Source organism: Sminthopsis crassicaudata, chromosome 4 (assembly GCF_048593235.1).
Source record: "Sminthopsis crassicaudata isolate SCR6 chromosome 4, ASM4859323v1, whole genome shotgun sequence".
Classification (NCBI taxonomy): domain Eukaryota; kingdom Metazoa; phylum Chordata; class Mammalia; order Dasyuromorphia; family Dasyuridae; genus Sminthopsis; species Sminthopsis crassicaudata.
In genome coordinates this window covers 121,754,910-121,776,204 of record NC_133620.1, presented here as the reverse complement: position 1 = coordinate 121,776,204, position 21,295 = coordinate 121,754,910, and the positions used below count along the sequence as shown (strand labels likewise).

At 37.1% G+C, this 21,295-nt stretch overlaps 1 protein-coding gene across 1 annotated transcript; it reads right to left on the bottom strand.

Annotated features, from left to right (window-relative positions):
- Positions 1-2,420: 2,420 nt before the first annotated feature.
- DACT2 (dishevelled binding antagonist of beta catenin 2) lies at positions 2,421-18,176 on the bottom strand. Its single transcript, XM_074309301.1, has 4 exons — positions 17,480-18,176; positions 8,423-8,555; positions 5,651-5,938; positions 2,421-4,421 (listed from the first exon to the last, which is right to left on the bottom strand). The coding sequence occupies exons 1-4, from the start codon at positions 17,783-17,785 to the stop codon at positions 2,626-2,628; spliced, it is 2,523 nt and encodes an 840-aa protein (XP_074165402.1). The 5' UTR covers positions 17,786-18,176; the 3' UTR covers positions 2,421-2,625.
- Positions 18,177-21,295: the final 3,119 nt, after the last annotated feature.

The window sequence follows — 21,295 nt, the reverse complement described above, 5'->3', positions numbered from 1 at the left end:
TAAAAATAACTTTCAGTACTACAGATTCCGATTTAATTAATCCATCTCTCATATTTGCAAAGAAGGAAAACAGGCTGTGTGAATGAGATAAGCCTATTTCTTATTTGCTTCAAACAAGTCCTTTACTAGAACACTTGAGCTTTACTTATTTCTTACATGCTTTGATACTTCAAAGGCACCAGTATTTCTTCAATGTGGATTCTCCCTTCAAAGCATTTAGCATCATCCCCTAATCTAATTAGTTCCCATAAAGACTTTGGTCAAGTCACTTTTTATCACTGTATAAATTTCATTATTTGTGAAAGGAAGTGGTTGGGTTCCACCTTTAAAATACCTTCAATCACCATACATCTACTTTCTTAATTCAATTTCTATGACACTTTCTAATTTTCTAGACTACACATTTCATTCTGCAAGTGGAGACAGGTTAAACATTGCTGAACTGTATCGTACTCTATCCAATTGGGAATCCCAACAAAATGTTTTGTGAAGAAAAAAAGAGGTCATGACAAGAACAACAAACTCTTGTGATCTCAATTTAGCTTCATTCAGTTTTGATTCACTATAATCTTGGAAAGTCATTTAAAATTCATTGTCTCTCTACCTATAAGATAAATACATGCTTTATTATTGCAAGCATATTAGGAGAAGGAGGCAATTTGATGGTATTATATGTAAAACACTGTAGAGAGAAAAGTATTATAAAATTTTAGATATAATATTCAAAATATAAGATAGCTTATTAAATTAAATTTTGAAGCCAGCTTCCAAAACCCTCACTGGGATTTCAACCACTGAATAAAGACCAAATGGCAGCTAACTCTCAGCAAAGAGCAGAGCAGAGAATCCCCTTATTCTCAGGAGTTCCACAGTATTTTGGCTGAATGACTCCGGGGGAAGGGAATTCAAGGGAAATCACTTAAGCCAAGTATACCTCAGATTTCCAAAATGCAAATGAATATAAAAGTTCCATCACAGCATTGTCACTGGACTGTTGTGAGGATTAGGAATTTGTGTATAAATCAGGCAATGATTCTGTGTTACAGGTCTCAAAATAAGACCCTCCAAAGAGAATTCTTTTAATACTGTCTTCCTGAAAGTTAATGCCAAAGAACTCATTAGCACAGGTAAGCCTACTTCATTAAGGAAAGGTGTGAATCTTCTAGTCTGTCAGATTGAATGTTTGAACTTCAAAGCCTACCCTTGAACCTTTAAAATGTTTACATTTTTCAGACCCTTTATCCAAAAAGGAAACACTTTATTCCTAGGTATTGCTATTTGAAACATTAGCTTTCCTCCACTAGCCACAAAAATGTTTTGTTCTACAATGTTAAGCTTCTTCAACTACATCCTGGACTATGCAATTGCCATACGAATATTTAACTTCTGAAGTAAGAGGATATAGAAATCTTTATTCTTATCTACTTTCTTCAAAGTACTCCAGTCAAGTGTACAGCTGGCCTAAGGCTAAGCAGATTCCCAATTCCCTCACTTTGTGACCCCAAACAAATCAGCTTTTTGCTTCAATTTCTCCCTTCCTCTAACTCACCCAAAAGATCTCTGTGGGATAAACTTTATAAAAATAAAATTATGCAGTACTCATAAGTACTCAATAAATTGAAAAACTTGTGCCTTTCTCTTACCACCCTCAAACCCCAAAGAGATTAAAAAAAAGATTGAAAGAATAATAATAATATTAATAATAAAAAGACAGTGAGGCTGTTTAAAAATATATTTTTATGCCCAATTTTGTTCACTGAAGCCAGAGTCTAGATCTCATGAGACAGATTTTTCTACTATAAACTCAAATGATGTTTCTTCAACAGGGAACTTGACCTTTTCCTCATGCTAGGGGAAACAGAAAAGAAATATTCACCTTTTTGGTGACTGAGTCAAGTCTCTTGCTTGATCAGGACTTAAGGAGGGGGAGACTCAATTTCCAAAACTTATCCTCACAACCACCTCCTCTCCCTTTAAAAGATAAAAGTAGAACTGTGTGACCTTGGGCAAATCACTTAACCCCAATTGCCTCAGGGGAAAAAAAATTGAATAGAAGAAATAAAAACTGCAGAAAGTCTATCATTCTTTGGCTAATGTGGCAAAGCACAAAAGAAAAATAGATGCTCTACAGAATACCTCAGGCCTGCTATGACTCAAGGAAACAAGAGGCTTAGAGAGAAATGTATTACCATTGACTTCAAGTATATATTAGAAGACATGGAGTGAGGGGTGGGGGTAAGAAACTGATTTGGATGATAAATTAGAGTGTGAATGAGTCCTGAAATGTCATGGCTATATTTCCCCATTCACCTCTCTGTTATAATATTCACTGTACTGAATCTAGTTGTACTTCTGGTTTTGAGGCAATTCCCTTTTTTAAACAGCATTTCTGAAGACAGAATCAAGTGGACAAGATAACACAAATTCATATTTGTATAATAAACAGTGGAAAGATAAAGAAATTACACGCATTGCTTTTTACACCAATATTAGCAAAGTAGAAGGTCCTTTGGCCTTTTTGGAATATCATTTCTGGTTCATCCATGATGCAATTTTTTTTTTTTTTTAAGAACACCAACCCATTTTTTTCTAAAGTCAACCTGATTTCTGCTGGGACATTTTTGTTCACACCATGGTCATAACTTTTAGAGATGCTGGCTGGAATCGCCGAATCTTCTTCTTTAGGGCCTTAGAGGCCTTGATACGGCAAATTTTGGGCACTGGATGGTGAGATGACTTCAAGGCAGACTGTACCTTTCCGGGTTGCTGGACAATGGCCTTGGGCCAAATCAGCTCACTCCCAACAGCCTCCTCATAGTCTAGAGTGAGGCTGCTCTCGCTGCTCCTACAAGCCCCCTCTGAGTCACTGTCTTCAGATTCACTATCCCCAAAGCAGTTGGCAGTGTAATCACTGACATCATCTTCACTGGTTTCCACAATGGTGGAGTGGAAGAGGGAGGCGCACTCAGCTGAGTATTCGGAGTGGTCTGACTCACTTTTGGCGTAAGTGTTATGATTGGGTAGCTTGGGCCGGGACCTCCCACTCATGGTGCGTAAGATTCCAGCTCTCCTTCCAGGTGGCCTGGGCAGGGCTAAGCCGGTGTCGGCAGGAAAGCTCCCCAGGTGAGTCTTAGCCGAGATCTCCACAGTCGATTGCCATTTTCGCTGTTGCTTCTTTTTGGCCCCTCCGTTAGCTATCAGATTGAGTTGAGCCGCTTCAAAAGAGTACAAAGGATGTGCTGAGGGTGGGTAAAGCTCAGGTCGGGACACTACTGCTGGGATGTGAAATGGTACCGGAAAGAGGCTGGACTCTGAGCAGGATCTGCCGGTCACTTCCCCAACAAACGTTGTCCTCCTCAAGAGATTCTTTCCTCCGTGGGACCTCGGAAAAGGGTTCCACTCTGCAGATAGTCGGGATGTTGCATGCATTCCCCGTGGCCTTTCCGCTAACAAGGGCTGCTGTTTCCCAAGTCTCAGCACCTTATCGCTGCTTCTTCTCTTGACTTTCAGAGCTTTTGTTTTGGGATTGCTTGCTTTCAGTCTCATCAGGTGAGCCTCTCCGGGGACAAACTGAGCATGGACAAACTCTCCTGTGACGAGAGTGGTCCCCTTTTTGCCCACCTTTTTGGGGGGCAGGATGACTTTGGCGTTTGACCTCTGGGGAGCCATGTTGAGATGTGATTGGTGCACCTGGGAGCAGGAAGATAAGTCCTGCTCAAGACTAATGACTTCTGGCTCTTCATGAGCAGAAGTGGAGCTGACTTTCCCAGGGAAGCAGCTATTTGTAGCCATGGATTCCAAGCTCTGCTGACTGGCTGGTTGTTCCCCCTCTAAAGAGGAAGGTTCTCCAGATTCTTGCAGTTTTGTACTGTTCTCATCTGACACCTCCCTCTGAACCCTTCCTGTTTTAGCTTGTCTACTTTCTGGAGAGCTGACCTGCTTCTCTAGCTGACTGCCACTATTCACTCTCAACCCACCAAGCCTCTTTTGGGTTGGGGGCATCTGCCCTTTGGCTGATTCCCTCTCACTCACACCGCCACTTGTGTACTTCCCTCTGTCCCTGGTTAGCTGGAGCAACTTGTCAATATAGCCACCAGGAGGAGGAACCTCAGTGATTGGTTTAGTCCTGATCAAACTGGGACCTGATATGCTCAGGATAGGTTTAGTGAGGGGTAAGTGGTTGTCAGTCTCTAGAGTCTCTCTAGTCAGAGAAAACAGGGGACTCTGCAAGGCCACTGCATGAAGAGGGCTTGGGTAAGGGTATCTATCATTGCCACTCTTGGAGACCAAGTCACTCTGATACTTAGGATCCACCTCATGGAACAGAATTTCTGTACCATAGCAAAGGGGTGACATATTCTTAGGATCAGTGGTTGTCTTCTGAAGACTTCCATCAGTTGGCACAATTCTTTCAAGGTCACCTGGGGATAAGAAAAGCAAACAAAAACACTTAAAGTGGTGAAAGGAGTGAATTTAATTACTTTATTCATCCCATTTAATGTTTTAGCAAAATAATGTGAAAGAAACATTAAATACTAGAGGGGAAATGAATTGCTATTTGAATCTTAAATATATTCCACAATCTTACTCAAATGCCTCATCCTGATTTGCAGGGGATTCTCAGGTTTCCAAGGCTATTATAGTGAATCAAAAATGCTGGCAAGCTGGAACATGCAGCACTTTCTTGATGATCAGCTTAACTCTGCTGGGGGAAGGCTCATCTTAAGACAGCTGACCCCCCAGGGGCTGAAATGTTTTCAACACACCAGGCACAGAAGGGTTGTACTCGGAAATTGCAAAAGAACACTCATACTAATTAAATCATTTGAGGTCAAAGGAAGAATCATCAACATAGGCAGTATAAATTTTTTTTTTTAAATATGCACAAGGGATAACTTAAATAGATGTTTCTTTATTTACCAGTATGTAGTTCTAGAGATATCTTTTTAAAAACTTAAAAAAAGTAAATCATAAAAATATTAGTGCTTGTAAAAAACCTTAGAGATCATGTAGTTCTAAGCTTCTTAACTTTTTTTTGTGCTACAGACACCTTTGGCAATTTTGGAAAAGCTAATGGATCCCTGCTCAGAGTGTTTTTAAATGTATAAAATAAAATACATAGCATTACAAAGGAAACCAATTATATCAAAATACAATCATCAAATATCTTAAAAAACGAACAAAAGAAGTAGATGGATCCCAGGTTAAAAAAACCATGTTCTAGTCCAACTTCTCAATTTTACACATGAGGAAATAAATATAATTGCATTCTAGGTAATTCAATTTAGCATCCCACGAGTCATAAGATATAGAATTGGGACCAGAATCCAGGTCTTTTGATTTGTATTCTAGGGTTTTTTCATCAAAAAGTACTACATGAGTAACAAAAGTAATGAATACCACTAGAATTATGACTAGGATACAATGGCTAGAGAAAGATAGTCATTTTTCTTTCCTACTTAAGAATCTAGTTCAAAAACAGAACCATATTTACTTAGTCATTGAATGCAAGATCGGTTCTTTACCTCATTTTAGTAATGGTCATTATAACCAGACTAAAAGACTCATGTATATATAAGGATTTATGATGAATTTTCTGAATCATTTTTAGACAGGGAGAAGGTCTTTCTATTTTCTGATTTTACTTTACCTGTAGAAACTGGCCTTGGCTTGAACTTGGACATAGTTTCACCTTCGTTCTCTGGGCTGCCTTTGATCCAGCAATCCTCACTGACAAGTCGCTGAGGTTGGAGATGGGCACTGTGTACAGTGGTCTCATCAGCAGACTTGGGGCGGTAGTCGAAGATACTGAGCCTGACTTTGGGAGTGTGGATGCCAGGAAGCAAGCTGCTATGAGAAGAGGAGATGGACTCACTATAGACAGATGTGCAGGAGTTAGACAAAGAACAGGATCCTCCATCACTCAGGTCATAAAAGCCTGGAGAGGGCAAACAAAATATTGAATTACCATGGTGGTCTAGGAATGCCCAAGATTTGTGCTGCCAACCAGACATATTGTTAACTTCCACATAATAGCTCTGCTTTTTTTGTCCTCTTTAATTAGATATACAGAATTCAATTTAGCAAACATTTTTCAATTAGTCAGGAACCAGTTATTGTCCTTAGGTATTAAGAAGGAGAAATGAAAAGAACAACATAGACCCAGCTCTCAAGAGACTTATAGTCTATTAAAGGAGACATGGAAAGTGCATATGTAAATATAGTATAGCATAGAGTAAGTTGATATTCTAGGAAAATGTGAGGAGTTATTACTTCATGGAAGAAGTAGCAACAGACTTAAGCTTAAAAAAGCAAAGGATTTTAACAGACAGGGAGGAGGGGAAGGGCAGTGTTTGTGATAGACATGTGGGTTAGGTTTTGTGAATGCATGCAGGAGTCACCAGGGAAAGATCAGGAGATGACTTATAGTCCAATATGATAAAATAGAGAATATACAAAAGGGAGTAGCATAAAATAAGATTGGAGGTAGACTACAGAGGATCTATGCATATTGAAATACCAGTTTAAAGGGTTTGGTTTTTAAGCCATAGGCCACAAAATGCTACTGGACTGTTTTTGAGCACACAGCAGGGTAACAGGGTTAAGTTGGTCAATTAGAAAGATTATTTTGATAGTTTTATGAAGGATGGAGTGGATATGGAGGTGAGACTGGAAGTTGGGAGAACAGAGAGAAGATTATCCAATAGAAGATATTTCAAGAGAAGGGATAAAACAAAGTCCTATATGAGATGAAAAGGGAAAATGTAGAGCGTTTATTCCTATCTAGAAGGAATATTGCTACTTATTCTAAGGTTGGAAGAAAAGTAGAGAGGATACTCCCCTAATGGAAGAAGGCAATTAAGGATGCTCATGTCAGTCAACTCTGCAAAAAAAAGAAAGGAAACAAGGCCATCTGTTGAGTATAAGGAGAAAAGGGATAGAACTAGGGCTTGAGGAGAGAAAAAAAATGAAATAGTCAATAAAATATTAACCAAATGATTGCCTTGTTGCAGGAATAATTATCAATACAGATGATAACAGGATTTAGAATGTGAAAAGACCTCAGAACATCCTCAATTTATCAATGAAAAAAGTCCAGAGTATTAAAATAACTTGCCCAAAGTCATGTAAGTAGTAAATAACATATCTCTGACTTACAAATTCAGAGTTCCTGAACTGAATTCTATTTTTAAAGTTTTTTTGTTTTTGTTTTTGTTTTTTGCAATTCAATCCACCACTACTCTGTCTCTTAAGGTGAATTGACAATTTCTACTAGTGATCAAACATTACTTTATGCCTTTTGAAAATGTTAATCAATATCAGTTGAGGAATAGTTGAATAAGTTGTGGTATTTAAAAAAAAACCCAAATAAGTTATGGTATATGAATGTAATGAAATATTACTTGTTGTAGAAAAAATGATGAGCAGGTTGATTTCAGAAAAGCCTGGAAAGATTTACATCAACTGATGCTGAGTGGAGTGTGCAAAACCAAGAAAACATTGTACACACTGTAACAGCAAGATTATGTGATTATCAACTATGATGGACTTGGCTCTTCTCAGAAATGCAATGATTCAAGATAATCCTAATAGACTTGGATTGGGAAATGCCATCCTCATCCAGAAAGAGAACTATGTAGACTGAATATGGATCAAAGTATAGCATTTTCACCTTTTTGTTTGTTGGCTTGCCTTTTTCTTTCTTGTGTTTTTTCCCTTTTAGTCTGATTTGAATTGCATAATATAACAAATATGGAAATATGTGAAAAAGGAATGCACTTATTTAGCCTATATTAGATTGCTCTCTTGGGGAGGGGAGAGATGAAGGAAAGAGAAAGATTTGGAATACAAATAAATTCATTATAAAAATTAATGTTTAAAACCATATTTACATATATTTGGAGAAATAAAATACTATTGAGGAAAAAAAAAAAGATCTCATCAATCTGCAAAATCACATCAGTTGTGAAATCCATACCTCCTCAGTACTTCCTGTCCTTCCCTGTTTCTAAAAGGAGAGGTGAAGGATTGAGAAACTCCTCAAACCTCTTTCATTTAGGGAGAATGTCTAGATGAACCATTTTATCATTTCCTACCAGGTTGAATTCCTCTGGATTTCTCTCCAACTCTCTCAGGCTATCCTTTTCACCTATTTTTTATATGCTATCTTTCTGAATTAGATTGTGAATTCTTTGAGGGCAGGGCCCATCTTTTGCTCTTCTTTATATTCCCAGGCTTAACATAGTGCCTGGCACACAGTAGGTATTTAATAAATGTTGATTGACTTATTGATCAGATTTTCTTGGCTAATATTAATAGTAAAGAAATGTTTATGAAAACATTACAGTCTAATGCTTCTAAGACTGGGATCAATATGATTGTAATGGTAATTTCCCTAAGACTACATTCCTGGAGTACTTACCTGAACTGGGCCTGCTGTCACTATCAAGGTTTTCACTGGAAGTCTTGTTTACATCCAACTTTAGTTCACTTATTTGCTGGTCCAATTGATCCAAGTGAGTTTTCAGGCCAACATCTTGTCTTCTTAAACGTGACTAGGAAAAGGGGGGGGGGGGGGAGAAATAAAAGAGATGCAGAGGAAATTTGAAATTAAAATCTGAATTCCAAAAGCATTATTATTTTTGTTTTGTTTTAGCCAAACCGATGATTTCACTAGTGTAGGGAACTTGATGAGGACATGCTGCAAATTAGTCTTGGACAATTGCTTGGATGACTACCAAGTTAAGGAACTTGCCTGAGGTTACACAGCAAATTTGTACTAAGAGGCAAGACTGAATTCATGTCTTCCTGAGGTCAGCTGTCTCTATCTACCATATCATGCTGACATATTTAAACTCAAAAATGTTGGTGATTTTATTAATGTGGGCATTCCTCTCACTATCACAGATAGCAAACTTTTAGAGGATGATTGTATGAGTAATTTCAGCTAAGTGAATTTGTTATCTGGTGGGTAGCTTTTAGAAAATGAATATTTCTAGAATTTACCTATTGGGCAGTAGGTAGCACATTGGATAGTGCATGAATTAAAATCTGACCTCAGAGATTTAATAGCTATGTGACCCTGGGCAAGTCACTTAATCCTGTTTTCCTGTTTGGAAAAGGAAATGGCAAACTACTCCAATATTTTTGCCAAGAAAACCCTAAATAAGCTAATGAAAAGTCACATATGACTGCAACAACTGAAATCCTTAGCTATCCTACTCTGAGGTACTTAACTTTGACAAGACCTATCTGGGCTGAGTTTTCTACTAGCATAGCTTTTGAGACATACGGTTTTGTTTATACTGCTGAGGTAACCATTCGATTACCATTGGATCAACTCCTAAGAGTGGTCTTTATTTTATTCTTTCTCCCTCTCTCCTTCTCTCTCTCTCTCCCTTCCTCTTTCTGCTCTACAATTTCTCCCTAGAAAAGGTAAGCCCTTCTGTTAATTTTATCTACTCCCAAAGGTTCAATTATTATCTTCATGTAAATGACTCTAAAACACACAATATCTAACCCTAATCTCTGACCTGGACTCCAGTCATACACAAACAATTGCCTCCAGGGCATTTCTATCTACTAGTTCCATTGACAGATCAGATTCAAGACAAGATCATAAATTTGGATCTGGAAGAAATTTTACAAGTCATGTAATCCAATTTCTACATTGCATAGATGAGGAAATTGAAGCTCTGTTCTTAAGAGACCTGACTAAGGTCACACAAGGAATAAAATAGTTGGACCAGGATTCAAAACTACTTTTTATTTTTCTCCTTAAATATGTGCTCATTTGCTATTGAGGGCACCATTATTCTCCTAGTCCATTTAGAAACTTTTATTCTTCCCTTTTCTTCATCCTATTACCAATGCAATGAGTTTGTCAAGTCTTATTTATTACTCTTGCATCTGGTACCTTTGTGTACTAATATAGTCACAGCCATAGCTCAAGATCTGACCATTACACTCTTGAACTAATTGCTTTCATTCTCTTCATCCCCCCCCACACCTCTTTTTTTTTTTTTTTTTTTTTTCCTTTTTGGAAAACACAGAGCTCTGCATGGCCTGCAGAATAAAATATAAAATTGCTCAATCTGGCATTTAAGGCTTTTCATAGTTCAGTTCCAGTCTTCCTTTTTATCCATACTTCACATCATTTTTTATACACAGGCTCTACTACAGCTAAATTGAACAGCTTGCTGAACTTGACATGCCATCTCACATTCTTCAGCAATGCCTTTGCTCTTAATTAATCCCCTATCACTGGAATGTACTCTCTTCTCAATTCTGCTCTGAGTCTTTATCTTCCTTCAAGGCCTATCCTACTCTAGGCCTAGATCAAATGTCACCTACTCTAAAGCCTTCCCTGACCACCTTCCTCATCTCACCCTAGGTATAGAAGAGGTGAAATAAGAACTTAAATATCAAAACGTTTTATTTTTAACATTAGAATTTTCTTCCTCTTCAAATTATATTGTATTTGCTTATTTGCAGATGTGATGTAACTATTACTTTCAGGAAATTATATACTTGTAGGCAAAGACTGAGTTTTCTTGTGTTTGTGTTTGTGTGTGTGTGTGTGGGGGGTGTCTTTGCATCTCCAATGACTAAAATCTAGTTCCTGAACGTTAAAAGTATTCTCCCATTACCATAATGAGCCTAGAAGGCAGGAACCATTTTTTTTCCCTTTTATTTCATCTGTAGCACTTAACACAGTGCCTGATACATAGTAAGTGTTTAATAGATGTTTATGATTGATAATTAATAACTAAATTGTTTTAACTAAATTGAAGAAAGAAATGGATACAAAATGTATAAAAGTAAATATATAAAACTAGTAGTAAAAAAAGGGGTTTTTTGAGAGGAAAATAGGCTAATAGATAGACAGTTGGCTCTGAAATCAGGAAGACATAGGTCCAAGGCCCAACTAGGCCATGTATTGGTTGTGTGATTCTGGACAAATCACTTAACATCTTTATGCCCAAGATTATAAATGTAGAGAAGTATTCCTTTGCATTGGTAGAGGAAGTTACCAGGAATCTTACACAGATGAAACATTAAGTCATTCATATATATGTACACACACACACACACACACACACACACACACATACATATATATATATATAAATATAGGCATTGATGAGTGTACATATACACATATGTATATATGTATACATATACATATCTATATCTTCTAATCAATTACTATCTTTACAATATTTACTCCAATATAGTTTTGCTACAAGTTTTAAAAGAGAAAAAAAAAAGTATGCTTGTGGGGACACACATACACAAACACACACATTCATCACCTTGAAAACCTTTTTTTCTTTCCCCCAAATGAGATTTAGTCAGCTGTTTCTTTTTAAATGCTGAAATACTAGGTCTTCTTCAAGTATGGAATACTTTCAGCATTATCTACAGAAAAACTGTCAGCAGCATTGACTATCTAATCCATGGTTACATCTCAAAGGAAGCTGTAAACAAGAATGTTTTACCTTTGAAGGTGAGTGCCTTCTTCTTAATTATCTATTCTAAACACTATTTTATATCACCCAAAATAACCTAAATAGATGGAGATTCCAAAGTTCCTTCTGGACTCTCAAAATTGCCTCAGAGCCACTAGGAAGGCAACAGGTGCAAGTTTCTTTGTTGCTTTTTAATGTACAAAAAGGAAGTTAAATTCAATGAGACAAAAAGAGTCTGTAACCACTTCCTAACAAAACAGGTGTTTTTTTCCCCCTCTTCCTGTCATAAAACAAAACTTATAGGACCAAGAAAGCCAAGCTCTTTGTTAGCCCTCCACTTTTAATTTTAAGTTATTTGCCATTTTATTTTATCTTTTCACTTCCAAAACATGACTACCTTTTATTTTTTGGAAAGGGGAAAAAAAAAAACAACAACAACAAATGACTCTTCAATAGTGGGTCCTTTCCCTGAAAGAAATAGGTCTTTTATTTTTCTAGAATTAATTGCTTTGTGATTAATGTTTGGCCAGCTAGTTCTTTAGACTGTGGTTTCTGATTAATGGAAGGGGGTCCACAAAATCTACAACGAGGCTCTCAGGTATTCACAGATTATTTATTACATCCTCAGGACCTGCTTGCACTTTTATAGCACTTTAACCAACATTCATGATTTACAGCATCCTTGTTAATCCTTCCCATTGTCCCTTACCATGAGGTTTTTATGTCTCTGTGCTGTTCATTAACTGCTTTCTTAGCAATAAGCTTTTTTTTTTTTTTTTTTTTAACTAATGGGTAGATAGTTTAAATGACTCATATATGGAATTTGACCACTGCAAAAAGCCCCCTCATTGTCCTCTCCTTCCTTTCACAATGGCCAATCCTGATGTCAAGATCATTTCTGTTGATACACATAAGAAAGGAGAACTCTTATTATACAGCAACTATCAGTATGCTCAGTTAATAAGCATTTATTAAACACTTCCTATGTGCCAGAAAAAATGGACTAGAAGTTGAACCAATAACAGACAACACATTTTCTAGATACTGGGAGTCAGTGTAGATGATTCAGGCTGATTTTCTTTCTCTGTGTAGCAGCAATTACCATGATGTCTCCACTATCTACAAAGTTACATCAGCTACTTTCATAAAGTAAAACTATTTCTGATACTTATTTATAGGGTTTAGGTATTATATGAGGTATGACCATTTAACCTTAACTGCTCATCTTTAAAATTAGATGGCCTCTGAGAAACTATATATTAGTCATCTATACATTTTTGATTTTAGGTGTATTTTTTCTAATCTACTTTTCTTCACTTAGTGATTTAAAGATTGAATTGGTGTTTTCTTTTTTCAAAAAGACTAATTACAAAATTAGACTGGAAACCTCAAAAAATATTTTAGAAAATATATTTATGTTCCTCCTTCTCCTGTGTTCCTCATTTAAAATCATGGTATTATACATTTTAGCTGGAATGGACTTTAGAGGCCATTTAGTACAGTGTTTTTATATTTTTGGCTGTCACACAGGTAGTAGGTAACAGTTTCAGATTCCAAATCCTGGTTCTTTGACACTAAATCTAATTATCTTGCTACTGTACCATACTCTCTTCTAAAATTTTTATGTCACTTAAATTTACCTAGTCCTTTTGTCATCATTTTAAGTTACCCAGCTCAAAATCTTGGAGTTAATTTTGATTCATCCCTCTTACAACCTCTTGAATCATGCTTCTCTTTCCCATTCATTGGGCTATCATACCAATGCAGGTTCTTTGATCTTAATAGCTTTCTTCTATCTGATCCTCATGTTTCTGGCCTCATTCCATTTCAGATCCATCCTTCATCCTACATCAAAGCTTACTTTCCTGCTATGATCATATCATTGCTCTACTCAAATAATTTCTGGCGTCTTCATTGACAAATGAATACAGATTGATTGTGGCATTTAAGACCCTCCACAATAGAGTTGGTTCCCTTGCCTTAACTTCTGATATTTCACATTTATATATCACTATGAGCTATTATTTCAGTAGAAACTCAAAACAACCGTGGGTGGCAGGTGCTATTGTCTCCATTTTGGAGATGAGAGAATTGAGACTGATAGTAGTCACTTGACTTTCCTGGCATCACACAGCTTATATGTATTTAACTCCAGTGTTCCTGACTCCATCTATCAATCCAACAATTATGACACCTATCCATTTTATACTACTCCCCTTTCCATACTATCAGTTATGCTGAATTAGACTAATTTGTGAACCCTATTGACACTCTATTTTTTCTTGTGCCCATCCCTCAGCTGCCTCCAATTTCCATGTGTTGAAATCTTTTTCCACCTCTTCCTTGAAGAATTTCCTTCCATAACCCATCATCTATGATCCTTTTCAAACATCTTACAACAATTCTCCTGGATCACTAATTTCTGTTTATTTCTGATAACCTAGATATTTGTATAGTCTTTTCTCCCTTATTTAATTTTATGTTCCTTGAGAATTTGTACTATATTGAGGATTTAGTATCTTGCCTATGAAAAGCACTTATTAAGTATTTGTAATATTCAATGGAAAGCTTGGGAAATAAGGCTAACATGACTGTTTTAAAAAATCATGGTTAGTAGGTGACAAAGGCCTTGCCTTTCTATTTGATAGGCAAGAAAAGATGGGTATACGCATATTTTACATTCCCGTTTCCACACATTTACTCTGAATCTTACCTCTACCCTCCCTTGAAAGAGATCAGAACCTTCCTAACTCGATCTGGGTAGAAAAAAAAGATAATTCCATCTAATTGAAAGCATACTAGAGAGAAGATTTGCATACTACTATTACTAATTATGATGTCTCACTGAGTGACCTTGAGCAAATAAATCTTTTCACTTTTCTGGCCTCAGCTGTCCATTTGGTAAGCTGGATAATAAACTTCCCATAGAATTCAAAGATGCAGATAGATATGAAAGCCTTCTGGAAAATTTTGAAAAAAATACAACAAATATCCATACAAACTTATCTTCGTTGACATTCACAGAAAAGTAACTGTGAACATAAACTAAAAAAGAAAAATAAGACAAGGATTAGAACAAGAGCACCAAGTTTTTGGCTACAAAGTCAGGCTGCTAGTTTGAGGCAGCAAAGATAGAAGTTGGAGCCTGTCTATGAAACTGAACTATTGTATTGCTATCCAACAAGACTGGACCTGCAAAGTCAATTTCAGTAAAATCTACAAGGGCAGGAAAGACCCTATAACCTTTTAAGAAGCTTTGGCCCATGCAACATTGACTCCAGCAGCACCTACTGGTGAAAAAAACAAAACAAAACAAAACAAAAACTTCCAAAATACAATTCAGTGCATTCCAGATACCATGAAGGTTCTCTACTTTCTTCTAAATTAATTTAAAACTAATTAAAAAAAAAAAGAGGAGTGGAGAGAATGCCATCCAGTTTGTAATAAATGTTTGAATCTCTTTAGAAGATATAAACAAGTAAAGAACTCTATCTACTGCCTATACATTCCCAGATGGTTTTGATTTAGGAATCAGAGGCATTTCCATTAGACTGGAAAACTCAAATTTTGGACTTAAATTTAACCCTTCTCTAGCTCTCCTTTGTTATATAAATAATAATAAAATGAGTGTCATTTACAATTTATATAATTATAATAGTGATAAGAAATGCAAAGATTAATGCAATAATCTAGAATTAAAGCCTATTTTTATAAATGTTAATTATCATGTTATTGCTGTTTTCCAAATTGCATTGAAAATCTTTTGAAATACTAAAGCTAATTTTCACTTGGAAGAATCTGTGGAATAAAGCTGCCATCAGTTAAATAAATATTCTTTGCCTTCACACCTGACTGAAAACTGATGACCAAGCTTAACACTAGTGTGGAGGTGGGGGAGAAGCTCTGAATTAACTTTAAGTTATTGAAGTGTGTAATTGCCAGTGTTCTCAAAAGGGGGAAAAAAGCTTTTTAAGGAATCTTTTTTTTTATGAAACTAATATCAATCCTAATTTTCCCCTTGTATGAAAAATATTAAAGTGTTAAATACTGGGCTGATGTCACACAAATTCAATTATTCTTCTCTTTTGATCACATAATCCATTCCAAGAACAAAGTTGCAAGACAGAAGCCTGCGTGTTCCTTCTGGTCCCCATATTAAAAAAATAAAAATAATAAAAAAAAAGTTGTTTGATCTGTTCCAAAAGGTTACTTGTAATTAGAGACTGAGTACTTACTAGTTTGATTTGTATATTATTTAAACCAAGTTAATCATCAACTGCATTTCTTACCCTCTTTGACAGAACAATTCAAGTTACCATCTTAACAGCTCCTTCCTATTATAAATGTAATATATGTATGTATATATATATATATGTATACATATATATGAGTATATATATATTTTTTTTTTCAAGCTATGGCATACTTGGCCAAAAATTAAACATCAATTACAATCAAGTCCCAGGCCATTCTTCTTGCCCCTAAAACCCACCCCAATAAGTGCCATGTTCAGAATAGGATACAATCAGGAATACAGAAATAGAACATGACATTTGCAGCAAATGTAGTATGCCACACACTATTGCCTATTACCTAGCAGCACTAGCTGCTGATTTGATGGTAGAACAATGAACCAAAAAGTTAGATGTCTATGTTCTGTTCTAGTTCTTCTCAAAGGTGTGACTCTCTGCTAAATGACAAAATCTCTCATTGCCTCAATTATTTACAATAGCTTCTACATTCAAAGAAAGATACAATGAGACTGGATTGCCCATATTTTGAATCCCTCAAGTTAGCAAATCAACCAAGTTGATAAAGATACTGTTGTAGTTTCATCTTTGCTAGAGCAGCACAGTCCCTATTTAATTTTGAACCAGCCTCTAAAAAGAGTTTTTGAAGAGCTAATAGAATAAAAGTCTTTTTAAAATTAGAATATCAGATGTTTAAAAAGGTGAAGAACTATATACTAGATAATAATAATTAAAAAAAATCTGGGGGCACTATTAATGACATTTAAAACTCTACAATTCAAGATTATAAGAACCTGTATCACAAAGAACTACATAATCTGTATTTGCACTGATTGCTAAAGGTAAGGTTTGTGCTAACCAGAGAATCTCAGAATACAAAACGATTACAAGCGTTGAGAAAGCCAAAGATGTTTACCACAAAAGCAATTTCAATAAGAATATGAAATGTTCTCACAATTAAAAACTCCTCTGAATATAGTATTTTGACGTTTTCAGTTAAGATGATGCAATGACCATGTTTTAATATGGAAAAGACCCCCATACAAAACATACATGCAATTGTTATGACTTCACAATCTAGTTGGCACTTTGCAGTCAGGCGCTGTACGCCGCGCTTCAATGCACCATCTAGATATACCAGTTGCATCCAGAGCCTGTCATTTGACAAGCAAAATAGAGCAAAAAACAGAGCATCAATAATCCTCCCATCACGGGATATTAAAAATGTTTCTGTTGTCCAAACAACAATAATCGTAGCAAGAGAACTCTATATCTGTAGTACACACAAACTGGTTACATGTCCATAAATAATTTATAAACATATCCTATATTGAACCAATTTCGTAGTATACCATGTTGAGTTATTTATTGCTAGATATTTATAAGTTATTTATGTTGATGTTACTTATTACACTTATATGTGTCATGAATTAACTTCTATTTAGAGTGATCGTACACATTCCTTATTCTTTTCTATACCGATGGTACTATTAAGATGAAGTCTGTTAAAACAAAACAAAAAACAAAAAACCCTCCCCCACCTCTTCTCTGCTTTGCTCTCCATATCACCCCCCCCCTCCCCAATCAAGCGACTCCAAAAGGATATGTCGAATCAATCCATCAATATTTATTGCTGAAAGCTACAAGACAGAAATAAATTAAAATCTGGCACAGCCATCAACGTCATTTTAAAGGCTCGATTTGCAGACTTTTTCACCCGTCTGCCCCCTCCCCTCGCTTTCAGTCCCCGTTCCTTACCAGTTGTTCCTTGAGAGCAGTGAGAGTGGCTTCCAGCCTATGCTCCTTGCTGTGCGGGTCGCCCCCAGGGATAGTCGAGGGCAGTTGCTGCGGGAGCCGAGGCGCCCGAGGAACTGGCGGCGGGGGTGGTGGGGGCGCCGCTGGCTTCATGGCTAGAGCCCCGTTCACCAGCATCTGCTGCTTGTCCCTCAGCACCTGGAGCTCCTGGAGGCCGGCGAGGGCTGCATGCAATCTCTCGCGAACACGGCCGCGGTCCCAGCCCTCGGTTGGCCGCTTCATCCCGGTCTGACCGCTTACCATCAACATGTCGGAAGACTAGCACTACCCGCAGGGCATAACCCGTGGAAGGGGAGAGAAGTGTGTGCTGGGGGCAGGGGCCACAGAGGAAGGGGTCCTGTACCCCGCCCCCCCAGCCCGCACTCGGAAGGAGGGAGTAAAGCGCGACTAGCAAGGTTTTCCAAGTCTGGGGAAGACGGCGGGGTGCTGGGGGGGTAAGGGTGAAATGAGTTGTGAGGGGGCCGGAGGGAGGCGAGACTAGAGCAAAGGGGGTGGTGCGAAGGTCCGCAGCAGGGCGTTTCGTGAAGCACTCGGGAGCCCGGGGGCCAGCCAGTTACCTGGCTGGATGCTGATATAGAGACAGAAGCTGAACTCAGGAGCCCTCCCCCGTCGTTTCTCCTCCTCCTTCCCGCCGATGCCCCTTCCCCCGCCTCCGCTCGGGGCAATCCAGGAGAAGGGGGTGGGGATTTCTATAAGGAAGGCGCAATTCCACACACCCTGAGGTCACAGTCCCTCCTAGGCTTTCCAGCTCCTCCTAGTGACCCTCTCTCCACTGGGGACGATTCTCGTGGGTTCGTTCTCTCTCTATGTCCTCCTTACAGTCATTAGAAGCTTCCTCCTGCGCTCTCTCTGTCTTTCTCTCTGTCTTGCTCACTGTCTCTGTCTCTCCTTCTTTCTTTCTCTCCCTCCTATCAGTAAGAAAAAAGTAAGATTTCGGTGTCTGAAGTATTAATTCCCAACTCTTCCCTCTCAATTCAATCACGGAAGTGGCATTTTTGTTTGTTTGTTTGTTTATCAATAGCCTAATGTCTCGGCAATGAAAGGGAAGGAGAGAGGAAGGAGAGGAAGAGAATAATATTCAGATAGGAAGCAACTTTGAATGACTTGATTCAATTCAATTCAGTCAGATTCAATGAGCATTTTCTAATATGCCTCCTAGATAAAAGGCGCGGAGTCACGCAACTAAAGACACGAATGGCCTCTCCTCTAGGAACTTACTTTGGGGGAGAATGGGCTCGGGGGAAGGGACAGAAATTGCGTTTGTGTATTGGAAGTGTGGAATCGACCGGAAGTAGGATGAAAGCTGATGGAGATTCTAATTATGATGATTTCAGTGTGCATGCTAGCCATCTCCTTCCCCTTTCAATAATTGGCATTAGAACCTCCCTCCTAGCGAGGAATATTATGCCCTGTCTGGACTGAATCAATCCTACACAGCCAAATAGCTTCAGTAAATTCTGGAAAACGATGTCAAACCCTGAAGGGGGTTGAAATGGGTGAAGAGAATGAGAAAGAGAAAAGGGAAAGGAAGAGAGGGACAAAAGAATGGAAGAGATCTGGTTATGATCTACTACCTTACAAAAATAGTGAATTCAAAGTGAAATGTATCAGTTTTGTAGGAGCATAGGCAAAACAACTGCAAAGTATGCTTTTCTTTTTAAGAAAGAAATTCATGTTTCCTTCTTTTTCATCTCCTGAATTCAATTATTAGTGAAGTTTGTGATAGACTTGAGTTAGGAAAACTTGAATTCTAATCTTGGTTTTTACCACCTTGAGAAAAGGGATAATTCAATTTTCAGTTCAACAAACTTTTTTTTTTTTTTTTTTTTTTTTTTTTTTTTTTAAGTAACTACTATGCAGAAAGACATTTTGAGATGCTGAAGATATGAAGATGTAAAAATACAGTGTGGAAGCAGAGTTTCAGCTAGATTCTATCCCTAGAAACATTCATGCTACAAACTCGATTATTTATCCAACGATGCAAGGGCCTGATGAAGGGGTCTGCTTATATACAATAAGAGCCCATTATTATAAAAACAATTGTTGAAGCTTTAATTTTTTTCATTACAGTTATTTCAGGATCTTTGTGTAATGAAACTTTATCCCTTTTCTCCAAACAGAATCTGAATTAGCCTTTCACTTGTGAAAATAAATGTGGGGGATAGGAACATGATTACCATCCCTATATAAGATCTTGAAAGAATAACCCAATATCATTCTTCTGACAGTTACCAAATAATTGACATAAATCTTGTGTTGTTTCTTGCTTTTTTTATTTTGCTCTCACCTCTAAAACCAAGTGGAAAAGTCTCTCTCCCACCCCCATTTTTAATAATAATTTCATAAAATGCCCACTTGGATCAAATAATCTTATAACATTATAAATAAAATAATAGCATCAAAGATTTTAAAGCTTAAAGAATCTTTATAGACTACAAATCCAATACCTCATTTTATTGATGTGGAAATTGAGAAACAGAAATATTAGGTGACTTGCCCAGGGTCACACAACTAGGGTTTTTTTTTTGGGGGGGGGGAGAATAATGGATGGGGAGAGTAAACAGGTTTGAATCTAGGTCTTCCTGATTTTAAGTCTAATATCTTATCCTATGTCAGCATTCATATTCTTTGTTAAATTACAGATATGTGTAAATCAGGGAGCATTTTGATCCCACATTCTCATTTCCTCAGTCAGTTACTATGTTCAAAGAATCTGAAGCCTAGATCTGGAAGAGGAGGTAGCAGATATCAGCTTGTACCCCAAGAATTTCCATTTTGAAGCCCCTATAAAGAAGGGAGAATCTCTTAATATGTTGGACTTTTTTCATAGTAAAAGGGAAAGCTGAGGAGCAATCTTTGAAAGTGTCACAACACCATAATCCATGGAGTAACTCCTTATTATCACCTACTTCTCTCCCCAGTGGGTTGTAAAGAATATCCTTTAATAAATATCCTTTGGACACATAAGCCTGGTGCATGAGTTTCCACTTCCTCTTAGGGCAGATGCTTGACTTGCCATTTAATCACTCATTTGGAGATGCATTGAAATGGGAAGGAAAATTGACCACATCTTTTCATTTTTAAATTCTTCAAATTCATGAAGCTTCATTCTAAACTGTTGTAGTAAGTGACTTTAATTTAGGCAGGAACTGTAGCTATAAAGTACTTTACCTTGTGTCACTCAAAGGCGTTAAATAAATGCTTTCTGATGTCAATCTCTAGCCCTTTTCTCCCCTTCCCCTACCCCCAATCCAGCTAATTGCAAAAAATTTAGACTCTTAGACTTTGGGAAAAAAAAAATTTAAAGTTATCCTACTTACATACTCAGTTTACTTGTGAGAAAACTGAAGCCCAGAGAGATTGAATTATTTGATTGAAATCAACAGATAGCTAATGGTTATCAGGACTATAAATCAGGTCATAAGAGCATAGAATATTACAGCTGGAAAGTATAGTTAGCACAATCAATCAAATCAATAATTACTTATTACATGTCTGCTACATACCAAGCACTGTGCAATGCCCTGGACATATAGTAATGTTTGTGTATGTGTGCACAAACATAAAAATTATACATATATATGCCTATATTATATATATATATATATATATATATATATATATATATATATATATATATATATATATGACATGTAGGTATATTCATGGGTCTATTGTATACACGCACATATACCTATCCATACTATATGTACCTTGACTCCAACATAGTAATATCATTTTTGTCTTCTTTGAGAATGA